This window comes from Coturnix japonica, chromosome 1 (assembly GCF_001577835.2).
Source record: "Coturnix japonica isolate 7356 chromosome 1, Coturnix japonica 2.1, whole genome shotgun sequence".
Classification (NCBI taxonomy): Eukaryota; Metazoa; Chordata; class Aves; order Galliformes; family Phasianidae; genus Coturnix; species Coturnix japonica.
This window is the reverse complement of record NC_029516.1, coordinates 116,030,592-116,050,711: the sequence shown is the minus strand read 5'-3', so window position 1 is coordinate 116,050,711 and position 20,120 is coordinate 116,030,592. Positions and strand designations below refer to the sequence as shown.

At 39.3% G+C, this 20,120-nt stretch overlaps 1 protein-coding gene across 1 annotated transcript in view; it reads right to left on the bottom strand.

The window, feature by feature from the left end:
- Positions 1-285: 285 nt before the first annotated feature.
- Positions 286-20,120, bottom strand: part of DHRSX (dehydrogenase/reductase X-linked) — a 154,011-nt gene continuing 134,176 nt past the window's right edge. The window contains exon 7 of the mRNA XM_015848643.2: positions 286-748. Coding sequence (XP_015704129.1) covers positions 551-748 — 198 coding nt within the window. The 3' untranslated portion in view covers positions 286-550. The remainder of the gene's footprint in view (positions 749-20,120) is intronic.

The following is a 20,120-nucleotide window of genomic DNA, read 5'->3' as shown; positions in this document are numbered from 1 at the left end:
CCATATTCACTTAAAACCTCTGGATAAAATTTGACATATAAAACTAATGTTATGATAGAAACAGTATAATTACAATGAATGCTGAATTAGGCTGAACTGACATTCAGTATAAAGAGTCTTAAAGATTAATGAAGCTTAAGGAAAGAAGCTGCAACTTTTAAAACTGATTATGAAAGAGTGAACTGTATGTACAAAGGTGGCTTAAGTTCAACATGTCATAGATACAGGGTGCTCACCATGGAAAGCATTCTCTTGTTGAACAAAAACTGAAAACTCAACTCTGCACAAGGTTAAAGATTGTATTTTAATCACGGACTGAAACATCATGATTTACAAAACTGATGGTTAGATTTAAAACCAACCACGTACATCTTTCTGTGGGAATATTCCCCCCACACCCTAGCAGACTAGGGGTTTGAGTGAAGAACAGAGCTGTTCATGTTTGCCTTTGGGACTGAACGGTGATTTCCAGGATGATGACTGATATGGCAAGAATTCACCTTAGATGCTTGCCAATGCATTTCATATACCCAGCTGGAAGTGGCTTCTTCTAGGGAGCTCTGCTGGATTCATCAGAAATCCCAACCATCTTGCAGCTTTCTGTCCAGAGCCTTCTCTGCAGCTCCTCATCATATGCTACGTCAGCTGATTTTGTCCTTTCCTCATTGTAAAGGTAGCAGCCGCCAACTCCTTCCATCTCAGGTGATATTGCTGCATAGATGGTTGTAGAGGCTCCTTCTTCTGGAGTCTGCAGAATAAACAACAAGGAACAAATTCAGGAGAGGAACAATAAAAGACTTTAGTTTTGCCACAGGATCTTACCAGTGACAATTAGTTTCCCTTGTTTTTCAACATAACCTCAAGCTGGTAATGATGAGAATGCCGCCTATCAAACCAGCAGAGTACCGGTCCTTTTTTACAACAGCACTATTTTGTGATAGCTTAAAGCCACAGAACACATGACAAACTCTGATCCACTTTTTTCAAGACCTAGTCAGATGCAGCACACAGAATTACTGAGTTTTCACAGTTAGAGCTAATAAACCCAAAAGCAAACACAGATATTAAAATCAAACTATTCATTCTTTGCGAGGATGAAAAGGCCTGTACTCTGCCTAAAGAAGACGAATACTGTGCTGTATGCATAATGTGTTCATTGCAACAATATGACATGAGCAAAGTATGGTAAAAACCACAACAGCAGTTTAAGCTTTGGCAGTTGAATCCAAGCAGGCAGGTAAACCAAGGAATTACATTTTACACATAGCATAATTATCAGAGTTCTGCAGAGTCATAAAGTAAAATAGCGAAAGATTTATGATGTCTGATATAGCATGAGTATTAAATGAATATTAACAAACGAATAGCTGAGTGTGATAACCCCTTTCATCCCAAGGATATGTAAAACATTCCCTCCTATTTTGTTTTCAGAAGGATGATACAGCTTATCACTGAATTGCTTTCAATGGCATTTGTTTTCCTTCATTGGGGGACATATTTACAACACATTTGATATGCTTTGTTTTTATAAGTCATACAGTTATGATCAGTGTCTGTTAGATACAAGGTGTCATTTTACAATCCTTGTGATATCATTCTGTGAGTCATTAGTAGTACCAATGCTGTTCATTGCTTTGTCTGCTGCACCTGACAGGATGTCTTCACATGAAGAACTCGCTTGATGAATGAGACAGTATTGAATAGGTTACTCAGTGACTAATTAAAAAAAAAAACAAAAACCCAACAAGAGATCAATCGAAGCTTTTTGTGACAAAATTCAGGTAATGTTAAAAGGGAACAACCCATCTGCTTTCTCACTACACACTAAATACGGCAGTTTTTCACTAATCATTAGTTGATATGATGCATTTGGCATTTGTCCTCATTTATAGTTAAATCAGAGCCATGCCAACCAGACTAAGGCAAGGTAAGGGGCATCCTCCCTGGATGCCACTGGGGCACAGTACCCTCAGTACCCCTGAGGAAAACAAGTTCCCTGCATGAACATAAGTACATCATTACCCAAAATGTGAACTGCTGAAGAAGCTGCTAACTCTGTTGAGGCACTTCCATGCCCAGAGCCACACTTTGTTCCAATACACATGCCGCACAGGTTACATGCCCACCCCATGTCCAAAGGTAATTAAGTTGAAGGAAAAACTACTAATGCCAATAGTCTGCTAAGAAACAGAAAACAGGGAAGGATCATACATCCCTTCAGTGGCCATATAACAGACAATTTAGTTTCTATTATCAATTATCACATCAACAGAGCATCTCCCATTTTCAATACCATCAAATGAAATAAAATATTGAATCATTCTATGATTTTTTGATCATCTATCCAGAGGACTGAAGTATTTTGTTTAAGACTGCTATACTGTGAAATACCATCTAGGGAAACTGAACATTTACGAAGTGCTTCTTTATCTCAGTTTAGTATTCTGTCGCTACTGCTTCACCCTTCTTTATTATATGGAAGATAGTGTTATTCAGGTTATTTAAACAACATATAGTTATATGCACTCATACGTCTTTGTAGGGTTAGGATGATTCTAAAAAGTGGCTTCTTGTTGACAAAAACATACAGTGGCTACTATCATAATCAGTTATGGTGAGATATAAAATATCTTAATACTTTGAAGAAGCAAAGGAGGTTCTTCGAGAACGAAAAGCAAATAAGCATTCTCAATTTATTTTATCTATTGTAGATGACAGAAAAAAAGACAACCAGAAGTTTTTAACGTTCTGCTGTGCTTTAATTAAAAATCTAGTGACACAGATAAACCATTATTTCTTGCAATGGTTCACTGGACATTATGCTCCTGACTTCAACAGCTCTTCAGCACAAACAAGTATAAATGTCAATGTCAATGACTTGCAAGTCTTAATGACAGCAGCTCATAACCAAAATGCTTTAAAAAAATTGTGAATGTCTGTGGGCGGAATTCTGTTATTATGGCCTTATAAGCAGAGTGACATCTATATGTATCTTCCCATAGTGTCAGAAATACAATGTGACCTTGCTAATTCAATGGAAAGGGTCTCACAGGTTATTCAAGACATACAAAGATTTTCATTTTCTTTATATGTCAGGTAAGTTCCCCACCAAAAGGTTAAATAAAGATTATACATTGATTGAAAATCAGTTGTTGCTTTTGTTCATGCGGCTGCAGTAGATATTTACCAGACTGTTTCATACTGCAAATTCTTTCTTGTTCTTCAATATAAAGAAAATACAGAGAAGTCTCAGATAATGCTGGGTCCCCAGCACAAGAAAGGCATAGAGCTCTTGTGTCCAGAGAAGGGCCATGAAGATGATCAGAGGGCTGGAGTAGGCTGAGGGACTCAGGCTAGTTCAGTTTGGAGAAGAGAAAGGTCCAAGTAGACATAATTGCTGCCTTCCAGTACTTAAAGGTGTCTTATAAACATGACAGAGACCAACTTTTTACATGGGGAGACAGTGATGGGACAAGGGGGATCGCTTTTAAACTAAAAGAGGGAGACTTAGATTGGATGTTAGGAGAAAATCTTTCATACAGAAGGCGGTGAGGTGCTGGCACAGCTGCCTAGAGGAGCTGTGGTGCCTCATCAATTAACTGAAATTAATACACATTTCATATAGGATCGGTAACATCTTGTTCATGAGTTGGATGGACTTGTCTTAGGACAAGAGGGATTTATATAGATTACATAATGCTTCTTCAGCCTTCAGTTACCAATTTGTGTTAAGCTTTTTTTTTCTTTTCTTTTTTAATATTGTTTTTTTTTGTTTTTAAACTATCATATTATTACTACCCAAACAACTGCAATTAATATGTTTGTCATATCTAAGTAGAACTGGTTTACGCTTAACATTTTTCTGAATGAAATTCTGCACTCGCGACTCCTTTTGTTTGTTACAGTATTGACAAAGTTTATTATTTCACATCATTTTGCACTGAGCTATTTTTTTAAGCAAAACATACTCTATATACATTGTTGAGGCATTGATTATGTCCAAAGAAGATGCTGTTTTAAAGAAGCCTTCTTACATCATTATTTTGTTCAAGTATTCATCAGTGGTAAGAGAAAATGATCAACACAGAATAATTCCTTTTCATTATCAAATGGAATGTTCTGTTCTGTGCAAAACTGGGATATATACCAAAAAGATGTTTTGTTTGTTTGTTTGTTTTTCTTTCAAGACTTGCCAGTTAACAAATTTTTAAGTGCCACATAATCTTGTCAATACTAGGTGCTAGTGCTCACAAAATGTGTTAGCTGACAATGGTCAGCTGTGTCATCACAAAATATCGCATCCACTTCATTTGCCTACAACAGCACAACAGCTTAACTCTTTGGAAATCATGTGTCTGCATCAGTTATATATGATGGAAGTACATTATCCTAGTACTTATCCCGTTCTGCCCACTTTTGGATTTGCAGCTCAGAGTTCTGGGCAGACTGTACTACTACAAATCTCCAGGCTGCACGGTATGTCCATTGGAAACCACAGGAAATTTGACGGGAAACAAAGCTAATAAGCTCCTATGATTCCCTTGCTGGTAATAATTTCCAGGTAATAATTTTAGTGTCTACAGGCAACTAATGAGAGCCTTGCTACATGTCTTAAATGCAATGATGAAGAATTTAAATGGATTACATTCATATACTTTAAATTATATTGACTGTTATGAGTTGGCTGTGTGATTAAAAAAGCTGGAGGGATACAGAACTTTGTGTCAGATGGGTAGGACTGTTATAGTGGAATAGCTTTACCTACTGTACCTTCATCCTGATCAATCATTTGATAGTATTTGGTTCATATTTCATGACTTCAGGATGCTGCCATTGTGAGAGATGGGAGACGAAAGGGATGAGCAAAGAGAATGGAAAGCGAGAAGCAGCTGCCAAATTGACTGACATTGCCATTGCATTTTGAGGTAAAGGAATGACGAGCCAAACAGGCAGATGTGCACCCAGGATTGTCTGGCATGCTGGCAAATGACATAATGCACAGATAAAACATGATAAAACAACTTTATTCATAGATTCTGCGCTACAGTGAAAAAGTGGTGGAAAATCCCTCAGCAGCAGTACTAAATAGGGTGGTGAGAAGACATCCACAATGGTTTCATAATGGTTGTGATACCTCATGTGCTCACACTGATTACATCATTCAGTTTTCTGTTAACATGGAAAATGTGCTCGTGGGCTAATGAGCTAAAGGGACATTTCAGTGCTTTTGCAGACAGCTTCAAGCTGTTTGGTTTGTGGCCTCTCTTTTCTAAACAGGTAAGCTCTCATCAGACCATTCCTGGCTCAGGTAACAAGAAGAAATGTTTCCAGATAGCAATGTGTTTCCAGGCTCCAGGTATGAAGTCACTGCAAGCACTAAATAAGTCACTAAATAAGCCTGAATACTTGGTTATTTTTCCAATGTTCCTTTACTTTTCTCGAAGTTGCTTGTTCTGGTAATGTTTTTGCAAACATCGGTATTTTGCTGATTTGCCTCTGTGTTGAAAAGCTGAAAATACACCTCACCAGATGGATCACCTGGGATCATGGAAAAGTACCACCAATGCACATAATGGGGCTTACCAACAGGAAGGAGAACATGAAATTACTGTTACTTGGTTTAGAAGAGTCATTTACCTCCTTGCTGGCAATTAATGGTGTGGTGAGATCCAGTCATCCTTAATGTATCATCTGACTCTCAAGAATTAAGGCAAAGCACGACATGGAATAGTTAGAAAACGTTCAAAAATGGGAAAGCTGGGATAATGATCCCATGAATATTAAAGCAGAAAAAAAAACCCACACCAAACAAGCAAACAAAAAAACCCAAACCAAAACAACAACAAAAATTGTGAAAAACAAATTACTTGTGTTCCAGTTAACACTGATTACCAGGATCTATGAACTAGCCAGTCAGTGCAAGAACAGGTTACTTAAGGATGCAAGACTCGGGGGTGAAATAACAGAAGTTGCTCTAATGTTGCAGGGTATGGACTAAGCACTCTCGACACTTCCCGTAACTCCACCAGTGTCTAAACCTCCCAAAGCAATTGCTGCTTTGGAAATTCAAGCTAAAACTAATCAGCTAAAAAGCATAAGCTGAAACATGGAGTAATGAAAACAAAGAGTAGAATGGAAACCATTACAAAGGTGCAAGGTTTTAGCAATATTTGGTAAATAATGTGTAGCATCTGGATGTAAGTCCTGATAACACCCGTGGCCAGGATCAACTGTCAGATCTCCAGGAGGTCAATGCCACCAATGGTCTGCAGCACAGCTTTTTGAGAGCTCTCTGCTATCACTAAATGTCCTGGTTGCCATCTGTGTTCTGTTTCTCTTCCTATTCTTTCCCACATAGCTCACTATTATTTCATTTCTATCCGATTTCTGCCTTGATTATAGACCCAAAAGAGATAAAGATGTTTTATTGAATGTACTGCTCTCCCTGGAGAGTCAGTCTGCACCATCAAATTAATTTCTCCCCAGCCCATAACTTGCAAATTCATGCCATAATAAAACTTTTTAGATTTTATCTTTAAAAAAGACAGCAACTACAAACAGAAATGGCAAGGGTAACGTAAAGCCTTTTGCCTGTCAGCGCTGTGTGTATATAGAAATCATTTGAAAACATGGATATTAATATATAAAAGAAGGTGAAACACTGATGAATTAAGAACACAAAGCAGTTTTCAAACAAACAAACGAAAAATAAAAATGCTGAAGGAAAGCAGCTTTTATAATATAAATAATTCATACCTTTTCTGGGAAAGAGAGCAGCTTTGCCCTGCGCACCCTGATATGAGCTGCTATAAAGAAAAGAAGCAAAGATACCTGGCAGATAGACACAAGAGAATCAAATCCTGAATCTCTCATTCCCTTTCTATTGAACCCAGTTTTCTTGGAAAGACATTTCCAAAAAATCCAGATACACTGAGAGACTCATTAGGCCCTTCACTTTTTCTCATCAGGCCCAAGGTAGGTGGCTGAGGGACCTGGAGATAAAGTAGCACATGGAAGAAAGAAACCCTCTTGGCTGGACTGGGGTCACAGTGCTGAGGTCAGTCTTTGCCTTGGTGGCCCAAGAAGCAGGCAGGGATGCAGGCTTGAATGCCTGATTTCCAGTGAATCTTTTGATGGTGTCATCGGTGGAAGGTTTCACTTTGTTTTTGTGTCAGGGCAATGCTTTCCGAGAAATCTGCTTTGCTGGAAAACTGCCAAGCAGCTCTGCTCTCAAGCCCTGCGATGGCTCTTCTGTCAGACTCAAAACACGAGCAAAGGTTTACTGAGGACAACGGCAGCTACAGCTCCGAGCCCGCCTCTTCCAATGCAGCTGCTTCAGACTGAGCAGGACCTCGCGTGTCACCTCAAGTAGCATCAGATGCTTATGCTATCAGGCAGCCGAACAAAGTCCCTTTTGGCTGGCTGGCTTTCTGGGCCCTATTGAAAGAAATCTACGCTGGCTGCAAATATCAGCTTCAACACTGAATTCAATTGCAGATGCCTATATGAACAAAAATAAATGCAGATGTCTTAATTTCAAATGGAATCTCTCTAACCTGAAACACTGCCCCAATGATTTGAGTGAGCGTTTTTTGGTTCACACTTTGCATTTTCTATGCCTCTGGAATGAAGGACCAGAAGAACAGTGTTTCATTTTAAGCAGTTTTCAAACAAGAAGCAAGAACTCAACTTTACATAACTGCAGGGAGTTGAAATTTCAGGTCAAAGTCATTAATCATAACTGAATCCTTTGTTCATTTTGTCAAGTGCACTGAGGAAGCTTACTTCGCCTGCATGTTGATTTCTAAGCTCACTGTGCAGCAGACAGCAAGGTCTTCAAAGTCAGAAATGAGATACCGCTGCAGCCACTCAAGTTACATTACACTTGTTACTTTCCTGAGCTCAGTAATAGCAAGGAAAGTTTGACAAATAAGACTCTGTTGCCCCAGGCACTGTATGAGCATCCAGCAGAGACAGCCACTTGCTGGAAGAACATTTGGTCTAGGAAAGAAGGCAGGCGACAGCAGGAGGAAAAAGGCAGGAGAGTTCACAAAATGCTGAAGATGCTTCTGGGAGTGTGGCACTCCATCTGGAAAGCAAGTAATGCCCAGGAATCACCTACTGATGAGGATGCGCTTAAATCACTCTGAATTATCCTGGGTACCTTTACATAATCTGACATTTCCCGCAATATCTCTATGAACAGACAGCCAGAGTGTTCTATTGGTCAGGAGAAATCTTAATCTAGACTGGATACAGTTTCTTTGTTTACCACCAGTTCTATGGCCACAATTACAGTATCATGTGAGCAATTCAATGTAATCTTCTTCATTCCTAGATGCAGACTGATCTATCATCAAGTAAGAATGCTTAATTACAACTTAGTATTCATGCTAGAAAAAAAGCTAAGGAACCATCTTGTTATTTTTATTAGCTATGCAAGGCTATAGCTCTTCTGGGTTTTGAACTATTATTATCTGAGAAATATGAATTAGAATGTAAGACTGCTCCTCCCTCCAATAACGCTCTTACAGAAGTAACCTCTTTGATAGGTAGTGGCTGGAACATCTGCCTCGTTTAATAACATACATCCAATTTCTTTTAGTTGGAAACACAATTTAAATATGAATCAAGATGTAAATACATCAAAATTAAAGAGGACTTACAACAACAAACAACCATGAAGTCTGTAGAGCTTTCATTCCCTCATGCATTATCTCATATCATTACATGGGTCATCTTCAGTTTGCTGAATTCTTACATGATGCCAGCTTTTGGGGAACAACATAGAAAAGAAGGCAGAAGTGTTTGCTTTCATTTGAGATGGAGGCTGCCTTTTTTTAAGCAGGTGTAGGCAGTGGAAGACACAGCAATGCTTCAGATGCTGAAGATCATGGTCCTGGGTGCATATACTTTTGGACAACTTATTTTCCTACCAAAAGGCTAATGCAAAGTGGAAAACAAAGGCTCCCCAGAGAGGTGGTTGAGTTACCATCCCTGAATGTGTTTAAAAACCATTTGGATGTGGTGCTCAGGGTTAGGGTAGTATGGTTAGGTTGCGGTTGGACTCAATGGTCTTAAGGTCTTTTCCAACCTGAGCAATTCTATGATTCTTTGATTATATACATGGCTACTTCTGACAAGTAAGCCCCTACCTTTATCTTTAATCATTTACTTTCTGTTTAATGTTCGATGAGTCACTTTGCCCTTCTCTGAAAATGGAAGCTGACACTTTTATCACCAACTTTACAAGATTTTTAATCAGGATTGTTATTTTTTTTTACTGCTTATGAGCACTCTGGACAGAGGTGGATGGAACTCCTAAATCTTTACAAGAACCACAACACAGAAATTCTTTACAAGCTATGATGAGATCAAAAAAGACTGTACAGAGCACAGATGAAATGAGATAAACCCAAATTAAACAGACTAATATCTGTTTGTTTCACAGGTTCTGGTAGAGAATAGAAAGGGAAGAAACATAAACTGGAAGACAAATAGGGGTGGTAAGGAGGAAAGGGATTTTCTTCTGCAAATGGATATTTCCTATGATTCCCATTGCTGTCAACTTCAGCTTTTAATCTGGAACAATACACTGAAAAAATATAAAAAAATATAATCAAGGGAGTAATTAGTTACAAAGATTGAAAACAGGGAGAGTTGATTTATCTTCTACAGAAATGTTACAATATAAATGAGAGTGGCTCAGATTTTCTTTCTGACACAAACAGTAAATAGAATCAGTAAATAATTACAGATTATACATCCTCCGTTTGATGAAAAATATGTATCCAATAAGTTCACGATATTCCTGTTTAAGTAATAAGATCCTTTAAAAAATGACAGTTCTCTTCATTTTAATTGCACTCATCTTTCACCTGATAGCAGCTTGTAAGATAAAGAATTACTCATCACATAAACAAAACTAGCACTTCTCATTTTCTATCAGAACAGAAGGCATGAAATCACAAATATATTCCGAGGCCATACAATTATGGATATGTCTACATAGCTCATCCTCCTTTCAGTTACCCAAGAGAAGTACTAAATTTAAAGGCGAAAACTATATTCAGTTGCAAATCAACATAACATAAAGCTTACTAACCCACCAGAGTCAACCTGCTTTCAACAAATTAAAAGGCAAAACTAAAAAGGAAGACTGAATTAGATTATTTAAATCAAGCCTCTTGGTATGTGTGACTGAAGGTGGGTTTAAGCTCTGCAGCCTAAGTGGCTTTGTTTAAATCAGTCCACCCTGAGGCTCCTTATTGTGCACTAAGGAACCTACCAATGGTTAGAAATGTGAAGTGCCCCAAAAAAATGCGTATAACTTCAGACAGGCAAACAGTGCCATCGATTTCAATGAGATTAGTCATGTTTCTAAAATTACGTCAAACCAGATTTGAAGCATCTCATCTTTTACTGAAGAGCTTATTATAAATGGAAAAAAACACACAAATTCTCATCTACCCAAATGCTTCCTAAGGTCTGAAATGGAATCGGAAGGTTTCCATCTTGAACACAGTTCCTTCTGAGCTTGAATCCATCAAATTTAATCAGCTAAACAATCTGAAAGAAGGGAAGATTGCCTCTTGTATCATAGATGTTAGCCTTGGGAGCCTTTGTATAAATTTACGAATTAGAAAAAAAAGAGAAAAATGAAAGCAGTTCTTGCTAATGTAATAGATAAAGGAAAGCAAGGAAGTGGGATGTCTTGAAGATTGCTTATTACTAATAGGTAGGAAGACTCAGACTTTTACTATTCACTAAAGTTGTTCATTTTAATGTCCAGATTTATTTCTAAGATGTTTGCTGAATCATCATTAAAGTAGAACATGGAGCCTTTACTTTATGAAAAGCATCTCCACAGCAAGATCAGTACAGGATTCACAAATGGTCCTTCCCATGTCCCTGCTTCTTTTCCTGATGAAGAACACCACAGAAGTGTCATGGCAATATACAGGTGATATGGTTTACTCTAGTCCTGTGTGAGGATTGAACCTCACATTACAGGAGGGATTGGTTCAGGCTCTGAAAATGAGATTCAGAGCCATTGGTCAAATCCTATGAGCCAAAGGAGGACAATGAAAAACAGGAAAGGGAAAAAAATAGTAGAATCCCTTCCATACATGAAGTCTTTCCCCAGCCTGCTATTAAAAAAAAAATAACAATGAAATCAATAAAAAATATTGAGGGGTAAGAATCTCAAAAATGCCCCAAATATTCCTGAAAACCTTTGCATTTATATTATTTTCTAATAGCTCCATCTCTGGCAGAGAGCTTCTGCTTGGGGTTTTGGTACTGGACTGACTATGGGCAGAGGCAGCTCATGACCTGAGATACTGTACATAATAACCCAGGGACTTTTATGTTTGTGGAATTATCAGTAGTCAGAGTGACGTGATGAGAATTAACCTTTTCGTTTTATTAAGAGCTCCAGGAGAGTTTCTAATGTGCTTTTATTCATAAGTCTTGCTAGGACATTAGAGCAGTTGTTTAGAGTGGGAAACAAATACCGCCAGGTTCTCTGGTTCAGAAAATACACACTACAGACTCATCTGATGTTGGAGTAATTTGCTTTGTTTAGGGAGCTCATACTGAATTCTTTGGTAACACTTTTGCTGCACGTGCATGTTTGCCTTTCAGTTCCAATCAAAGAGCCATCCCTGCCCGTGCTTGGTGATGCCCTGCAAAAGGCAATGTTGCAGATTATGAAACTTGTGTTCTGGGAAAATTTCCAGTGGAATTAATGCAGAAACCTGCTGTTTACTCACTGCTTTTAACTCCCTGAAATAAAGGCTGAGGTCTGAGCAGAGGCTTGGCTGCCAGTGCAGACTGCCAGAGCTGGGCAGCCCTGCCCCAGCCCTCTTGCACTTCCCGCGGCTTGCTTAAAATTCTGCTCTTCCCCTGCAAGTCTGCACAGCTCTGAAGCTGCCTACTATTATTAAATATGTGCTCTGCTGCGGAATTGAGCTGCTCCAGCTGAGACTAGGGCTCTGCTTCCCGGGTGGTATGCAAAACACATCTGCAGACTAATCTCCCACCTATTTCTCCGCTTGCCCTTCCACTGTGCCCTGCAACAGCCTGGCCACTCCAGCCGCAGCACGTTGCTTCACAAGGCAGTAGGGCTGGTGGCAGGGTGTGGGGACCACCAAAACCTGCCAGCATCCCTCTGAGTATTGCTGCCCTTCCCAAGATGCGAGCTGCCCAGCCTGCCTTGCTCTTCAAGCTGATGGTGGGCTGCAGCGACTGCTCAGTCCCTGAGCTTGGTAACAGAGCCACAATGAAGGAGCAAGAGTTTTCCAGGCAGCAATCATGCTTTTTTATATAAAAATAATCTCAACAGTTAAAAATAACCTAAACACTTGGTCTTTAGCAATTGTACAAACTCTTTAGTGACCAAAACATAACTGACCTTTACTTCCAAATCCATGCTCAATAAAAGAGGATTACAGTTGTTTGTGAACTTTGCAAAGTCTGTACCGAGGCTGGGGGTAGGGGAAAGCTTAATTTATATTTGTCTAATCCCTAATAGCTGCTGACAGCCTGCACAAAACAAATAGTTTTAATTATTTTCTCCTTGCTGAATCTCAGGACTCTTCATTTAACCAATAAATAAATAAATAAATAGATAAATAAAGGCATATTAACCACTGGTACAATTAAAAGGAGAGTCATATAGGACGAAAAACAGGAAATTGCATTAACACCAAACAGTGACAAATATGTCCACCTTATTGCAGCACTGTCCTCAAAGAGCAGAATGTTTATAACCTACCCATCAAAATAATTAAGGAAAAACAAAATGAAACACCACCAGCAAAAAAAAACAACCCATAAAGAGTTTTGCATTTATCCCAGGACCTATTGCTAATGAAAACATCAATGTGGTCTATGCGATAACGGGAAAAAAAAAAAAAAAGACTCAGTTATTAATGAGCAATGTACTAAGTTGTTGCAGTGATATAAAATAAATGCTACTTATTTTATTGAATCCACTGACAATTGAAAATGGCTACAGAGCTAATTGATAGGTAATGGCTATATCTCAAGAGTCATGCTCTGTTTTGAGGGAAAAAATGACTCCAATTCATAAATAATTACAGACACAACAGGAGGTGTCAACAGGAGGAAGATTTTCACTCAGAGGGTGATGAAATGAAAGAGGTTGCCCAAGGAGGTTGCGGATGCCCCATCCCTGGAGGCATTCAAGGCCAGGCTGGATGTGGCTCTGGGCAGCCTGGTCTGCTGGTTGTCAACCCTGCACAAAGTAGGTGGTTGGAACTAGATGGTCATTGTGGTCCTTTTCTGCCCAGGCCATTCTATGAGTCTGTGACCATGCATCACATGAATAAATACCCACAAGAAAACTTCAACTTATTTAATATTAATCAGACAATAACATTTGCTTTTGTTCCTCTGTGCCAGCATATTTTTTAATGCCTCATTGTGAATGTCCTAAGGACTTGCTCTTTCTTATCTAAAAAATTTACCAACCACAACATGATCAGTTCCTTACCTCTTGTGGGCCTGCAGTACCCCTCCAGGACTTCAGATGAGTAAAATCTGCCTGGTTCCTTTTTCAGTAAGCACTGGGGTGCTGCTCAGTCCACAGGGGACAGTACTTTGCACATGCTCCTTAGACACAGAAATGAGCACTAGGACTCACAGGGAAGGAGAGAAGAAAGCTTCCCAGTATTCTCTGTCTCCTACTTTTTGGGTCAAGGCTATCTTGATGACTTGTTTATAGACTCAAATGGCGTACCTTTAGTTTTAACTGTGAATTAGTTTGCTCCCTCCAGGACAAACGTCTGCTCTTTATTTAGAAAATAATCAGCTCCATACTTGCCATCAGAGCTGCTCCAACATCTGACAGCAGTTACAAGCAGTGTCTGATTTGAGGGAGACTTTCAAAGGAACACAGAGCCAGCTGCGACTAGAAAGCACCAGGCATAGGCAGTCTATTTCAGCAGGAAAAAACATCTGTATTTTTTAATCGCTAATGTAATAAAATGGACAAAAATAGTTTATATTTTTTTCCAAAATTGCTCAAATTCTTCTTCTAATCCAAATAAATATTATGAAGAATTAGCAAATATCTCTAGATGGCCACAGCAGAAAAAAACAAAACAACAACAACCTGTAAAACCAAGCGAAGTAATCAATCTGTAACCACAGTAAGATATTTCAAAGGAAAATGACACTGAAGAACACATACTTATAGAAGATGTTTCTCTAAGCAAAAATAGATTGCCAGCCTTCCTATGCTCGTTACCTCCTTCTCTGAAGATGCTTTTCCTTTCAGGAAAGCTCACTCAGTTTGTTATTTCTTTTATTCAGGTGAATATGAGAAATTACAAAAAGGAGACTGCAGATTTTCTCAACACTCAGCTCAGCTGCAAGCAGAGCAGAGCAGCTCCCACTCGCAGTTTGCTGCTGTGTAGAAAAGGAAATATAACCTAAACAGTTCTCTGTCCTGCTGTAACTGCCTCTCTAAAATACATCCTGATGTAATTACTTAAAAACTATAAAGAGAGACGGAAGCTCAGTGAAATGGAAAGGAGACTATAACCCAGAATATGTATATATATTTATATATATTTTATAAACTTAAGAAATGTATTTTTGGTATGAGGAGTAGAAAAGGAAGCTGCTATGCAAAAGCTTACGAACTGGAGAGCACTGCAGTGCCTACCCCCAGGTTACAGTTTTAATTTTAAGAAAAGGTTACAGTCATCGATCATGTTCCATGTGTTGTCAAAAAATCCAGCCTTACCTATTTTATCACTAAGAAGCTGCATTGAAGAGGTTCTTTAAGCGCTCGCAGTGGAGGCTAACTGATTGCTCACCAGCTGCACCCCAGCTCTGTCCTTTCTTCCAATTCAAAAGTGTATTAACGGAGGATAATTGCAGGGGCTCTCATCCATAATCTACACTGACAACAATAAACTGCAGATCATATGCAGTGGATAAAATACAGTACTAAAAATATTCAGTGTTTTGTATTTTGTTCAAGTAATTAATCTATATTTTCTTAAAATTATTAGGTATTGCAGGCAGTTGACATGGTTGAAATTAAGATTGAAAGAATATTATTTAAAACTACATGATAATATATAGAATAGAATCACTAAGGTTGGAAAAGACCCACAGGATCACCCAGTCCAATCACCCACCCATCACGAATAGTTCTCACTAAACCGTGTCCTTCAACACAACATCCAAACGTTCCTTGTACACCGCTAGGGTTGGTGACTACACCACCTCCCTGGGCAGCCCATTCCACTGCCTGACCACTCCTTCTGAGAAGCAGTATTTCCTAATGTCCAGCCTGAACCTCTCCTGGTGCAGCTTGAAGCCATTCCCTCTAGTCCTACCACCAGTTACAGGAGAGAAGAATCTGACCCCCAGTTCACAACAACCTTCCTTTATGTAGTTACAGAGTGCAATAAGGCCTCCCCTGAGCCTCCTCTTCTCCTGACTGAAATATGTTTATGTATAAATATACATATTTCAAGATGTATAACTTGCAAAGTCATAATGTTATATTTTTGTTTAGTACATGACTTAAAAACAATGCTTTATTAATATATTTTTGCAAATGATAAAGTTCTATACTTGATGGCAACTGTTATTTTAACAAGGCAATTATCTGCTCTCCAAAGATTTTATTAAAGGGACTCCAAAAACGAAAGTTATGCCAGGCTCTCACAATTTAGGTATATGTCTTTCTCTGTGATGAAGGCAGTATGCAACTGTAATAATACTTGCAAAAGCCTGTTAATACCTACCATCGGTAGAAGTCTTACAGAAATAGGTGTTGGTAGTGAAATAAGGAAAAAAAAGCAAAAGGTAATATGCAATTGCTTAACAGAAATGCCTACCACACGTAAAAATAAGGAGTTGTTAATGCAAGACAGACATTTGCATGAAGAAGGGCCTCTTGGTAGAAATGATCCAGGAATGTGGTGTTCTTTACCAGAGAAACTATGCAGTGTTTGCTAATCTCTTGAAGTGGCAAAAATCCATAATCGCAGCGGCGTGATACATAGGCAGACATTTCCATCATAAACATAAGAGAAACCCTGCAGGCTGCTGACAGCAATGAAAAGTGAATGAGAGATTACTGAAACACAGCTAAATTTAGGATAGTTTAAGAGACCTATGTTTCAGTTCACCACACCATTTATTTCTTGACAGTTCAAATTTTTTTATATAATCCGAAGGATTTATTTTTAAAGCTAGGCATCCAGATCAGAGGGCAAAGATTTAACTCAGTAATTTGGAGCATTAACAAGTTTTAGCTATCATAATGCACCCACGATCAGCAGTTTGCAGCTGGACTGTTGCTGTCCTCTGAAGAAATGGGCTCCAGCGCATGAGCCCAGCTTTGCCTGTGTTAACTAAAAAACACATCAGGGTTTTAAAAGTCAACAAAAACTAAAAACAAGTCAGCTCATTATTATTATTATTATTATTGTTGTTGTTGTTGTTATTTTCCAAATTTTTAAATTAACAGTCTAAGTTTTCTACAAAAAAGAATATGGCAAGTAGTAGTGAAAACACCAGTGCAGATGAGGCAGGTTTGCCTTTACAAAAAAGGGATGTAAGAATTCCTCTTTCTTCCCCTCTGACAAAATCCCAAGCAAAGCTCTCTGCACTGGCTGGCAACTACTTGGCATGAAAACGTGGATGCCTATTGCCAGCTGGAGCTCCTCACCTGACTTCCAGCTGGGCTACAAGCCATCCCAAAGTTCTTCATCTCTCAGGGTCTTTAGGTGCAGACCACACAGCCAGGAAGGCACAAGACGATGGCCTTGATCTGCTGGCAGAAACACAGGGAAGCCATGGCCTCTCCAGAAGTGTTACCTATTACCTGCTGCCACACCAGCAGAGAGTAACAGAGTAACTATGCCAACTATATCTACTGCTCCGTTTTAACTGTGGATAGGCTAATTTATTTTTTTAACAGCACACACAGCTTTCTTGACCAGAACGATAAAGAACCTCTCCCTCAGGGAGAGCACGGGACAGATTGCCAATCACATATTCTTGTGCTGCTTCTGAGCACTGGAGGTGCTTTGCAGTTCTCCTGGCTCCTCTGAGTAAACTGCTGTGTAGTGACCCGGAGATGACAAATCCAGGTACCTTAGTGCGAACACATTTTATATTTTATCCCTTTATCACCAAGCTGGAAATGGATGACTCACCAGCAATCTGCCTTTGACCCACTGCTGTGCAGGGGGAGTGGAAACTGACTGAAGAAGTTCTATGGCCACAGTACTAAGCGTTGAATGTACATAAAATAGCATCAACAGTGCGACTGCATTTATGAAAAGACTATGTAAAACTCTCTGCTTTCTGACTTCCAGGTCCACTTTCTGCATGGATTTCAAGCAATATCAGCTGAATCTAGCTGTATCAACATTTGAAGAACTTACTGTCTCTAGAGACCTGCAGGCCCTCTGAAGGGACTAAGGTTCAATTAATCTGTGCCAGCCTTAATTCCCTTCTGAATATAATAGGCAGATAGAATAGGACACACGTGCCACAAGCCCAAATCAAGCAAGAAATATAAAAGTCCAGCCCAAGATCAAGGAGAACCCCTAAGGAGCAGGAATGGACATGTGAAAAGCTTCATATAAGGACAGTCCTCCATATGGGAGATGTAAAGTCTGATCAGATAACCTCTGCTACAAGAACACACAATAAGAATGATACCTGCATGCTTTTAGGTTTGGGCATAATTTACTTGTTTATTTGTTCACTTGTGCAAAGCCACTGATGAAGTTTTCCCCCTCTACTAAGCTCTCATGAGGCTCCATCTGGAGTACTGTGTCCAGACCTGGGGCCCCCTGCATTGGAAGGATACGGAGCTCTTGGAGCAGTTCCAGAGGAGGGTCACTAAGATGATCAGAGGTCTGGAGCACTTCTCTTATGAGGAAAGGTTGAGGCAAGTCAACCTTCTCATTTAGCTTGGAGAAGGCTCCAGGGAGACCTCATTGTGGCCCTCCATTTCTTGAAGGGAGCATATAAACAGGAAGGGGAACGGCTGTTTATGAGGGTGGATAGTGATAGGACAATGGGGAATGGTTTTAAACTGAGACAGGGGAGGTTTAGGTTAGATATTAGGAGGAAGTTTTTCACACAGAGGATGGTGACACACTGGAACAGGTTGCCCAAGGAGGTTGTGGATCCCCATCTGCCTGTATGCATTCAAGGCCAGGCTGGATGTGGCTCTGGGCAGCCTGGTCTGGTGGTTGGTGACCCTGCACATAGCAGGGGGGTTGAAACTGGATGGTCATTGTGGTCCTTCAAGGCCAGGCCATTCTATGATTCCGTGACTCTGTGAAGTACCAAAATTGTCCTGGAAGTTATCACCTTAAATGCAAAGGAAAATGGGTATTATTTCCCACTGGGTTGTTTTTTTTTTCACTGGTCACAGTGCATGAGAGTGGAGACAACTGAACTCCCCTCTGAGAAATGAGCAAGTTAAATTCACGGGTTGGATGGTCGTAAAATTACCCTTTGCACCTGGGTGATACACAACCTTGACTAAAAAAATGTTCATTTTTAGACCAACTCCACTTGTCAGAATGTTCATAGTGTCTAATTTTGTTTTCAACACTGAGCTCCAAAAACAATGGAACAGCTTTTCTCTCTCTACATTTTTAATCATCTCAGGATAGTCAGAGACAAGTGCCAGACGTTTTGGAAGACTGCATTTTGCATCTCAAGAGCTTGGCAGGCAAAACTATTGAATAAGTCAGTCAGTGTGGCTCTCCATTCCCTGGGTATACGCAGCCCCGGCATGCTGCTGCTGGCTGCAGGAACGCAGCTATCTCAGTTTTACCCATTAAAATCCCCAGCATCCCAAATATTTAACGGAGAACATAATCAGAATAAAATGAGCCATATGAACTGTATCTTGCAGTTATCTCAGCGCTCTTTCTAAAAAAGCAAACGCAAATGTTTGGAGATGGCAATTACAATTGCAGTCCTTGCAAAATCTTTATTAAAGCCAGAGTTATTCAAGCGACCTTTGAATTGAAACTTTTCTAAATTCAAGATTGGATCTGGTTATTAATAATAATAATAATAATAATAATAATAATAATAATAATAATAATAATAATAATAATAAATCACTATTTCCAGTTCTTTTTCTAATGGTTGATGCTGTTTGCTTTTCATGGTTCTCTCTCTTAAATCTCTCATTATGCACATGATGCTATTATGAATGCATACAGGAAACATATATAACTGCCCATTTAAACATGTGGCATTATTATGTGATAGTGGAAGCACAAGATGGATCATAGACATATATGAGAAACACATTTCATAAGCAACTGGGATCACCTATGGCTACCGATGAATACATTTATCATGTGTATGGGAAACTGTCTAATATTCTGAACACCTAGGTGTAGTCATTTGATAAACCAATGTGCCTACAGACTGTTTCTTCTCCCAATATGTAAACACACTTTTCCAGTTCCTACTCTCTTTGCACAGCCAAAAATGTACTGTCTTCAGTTCTTTAAAAGTACCTCTGGTTTTTAAAGTACAACAGACTTAGTATCCTGTATCGTGGGATAGGATTCATCTCAATTAAATTAATGACTTTTAATGAGATTATACAGCAGAGATGTCTGCAGCTGAACTAGTCTCCAAAAGGCCCCTTTGTACTCACAGGGATAAACAGGCACATGAAAGACTTGACTCATCTGTCCAACTGTAGGGTACCCTTTATCTAAGGATAAAACAAATCCAGTATTAGAAGTGACTCCAATATCTGTATGGAGATTACTGGATGAAGAGCCCTGATGATACGGGCATTCATGTTGCAGACATTCATGAACTCCAGGCTCTGTCAGAGGTGGCTTCCAGACCACCTTAATCCATGGGGAAAATATTAAAATAATTTTTATTACTTACATACATTGACTGTATTATACATTTTATAAGTGCTGCTCCAAAAATAATGCCTCCTTTTGTGCTATATTGGCCCACAATGTGGATACTGGTGATATGGCAGTACAGGCTGAACCTTTCCACCAGTATTCTATTACATGTTATTGCTGTGTGACAGATGGCAGCAGAGGGGCAGCCTGACA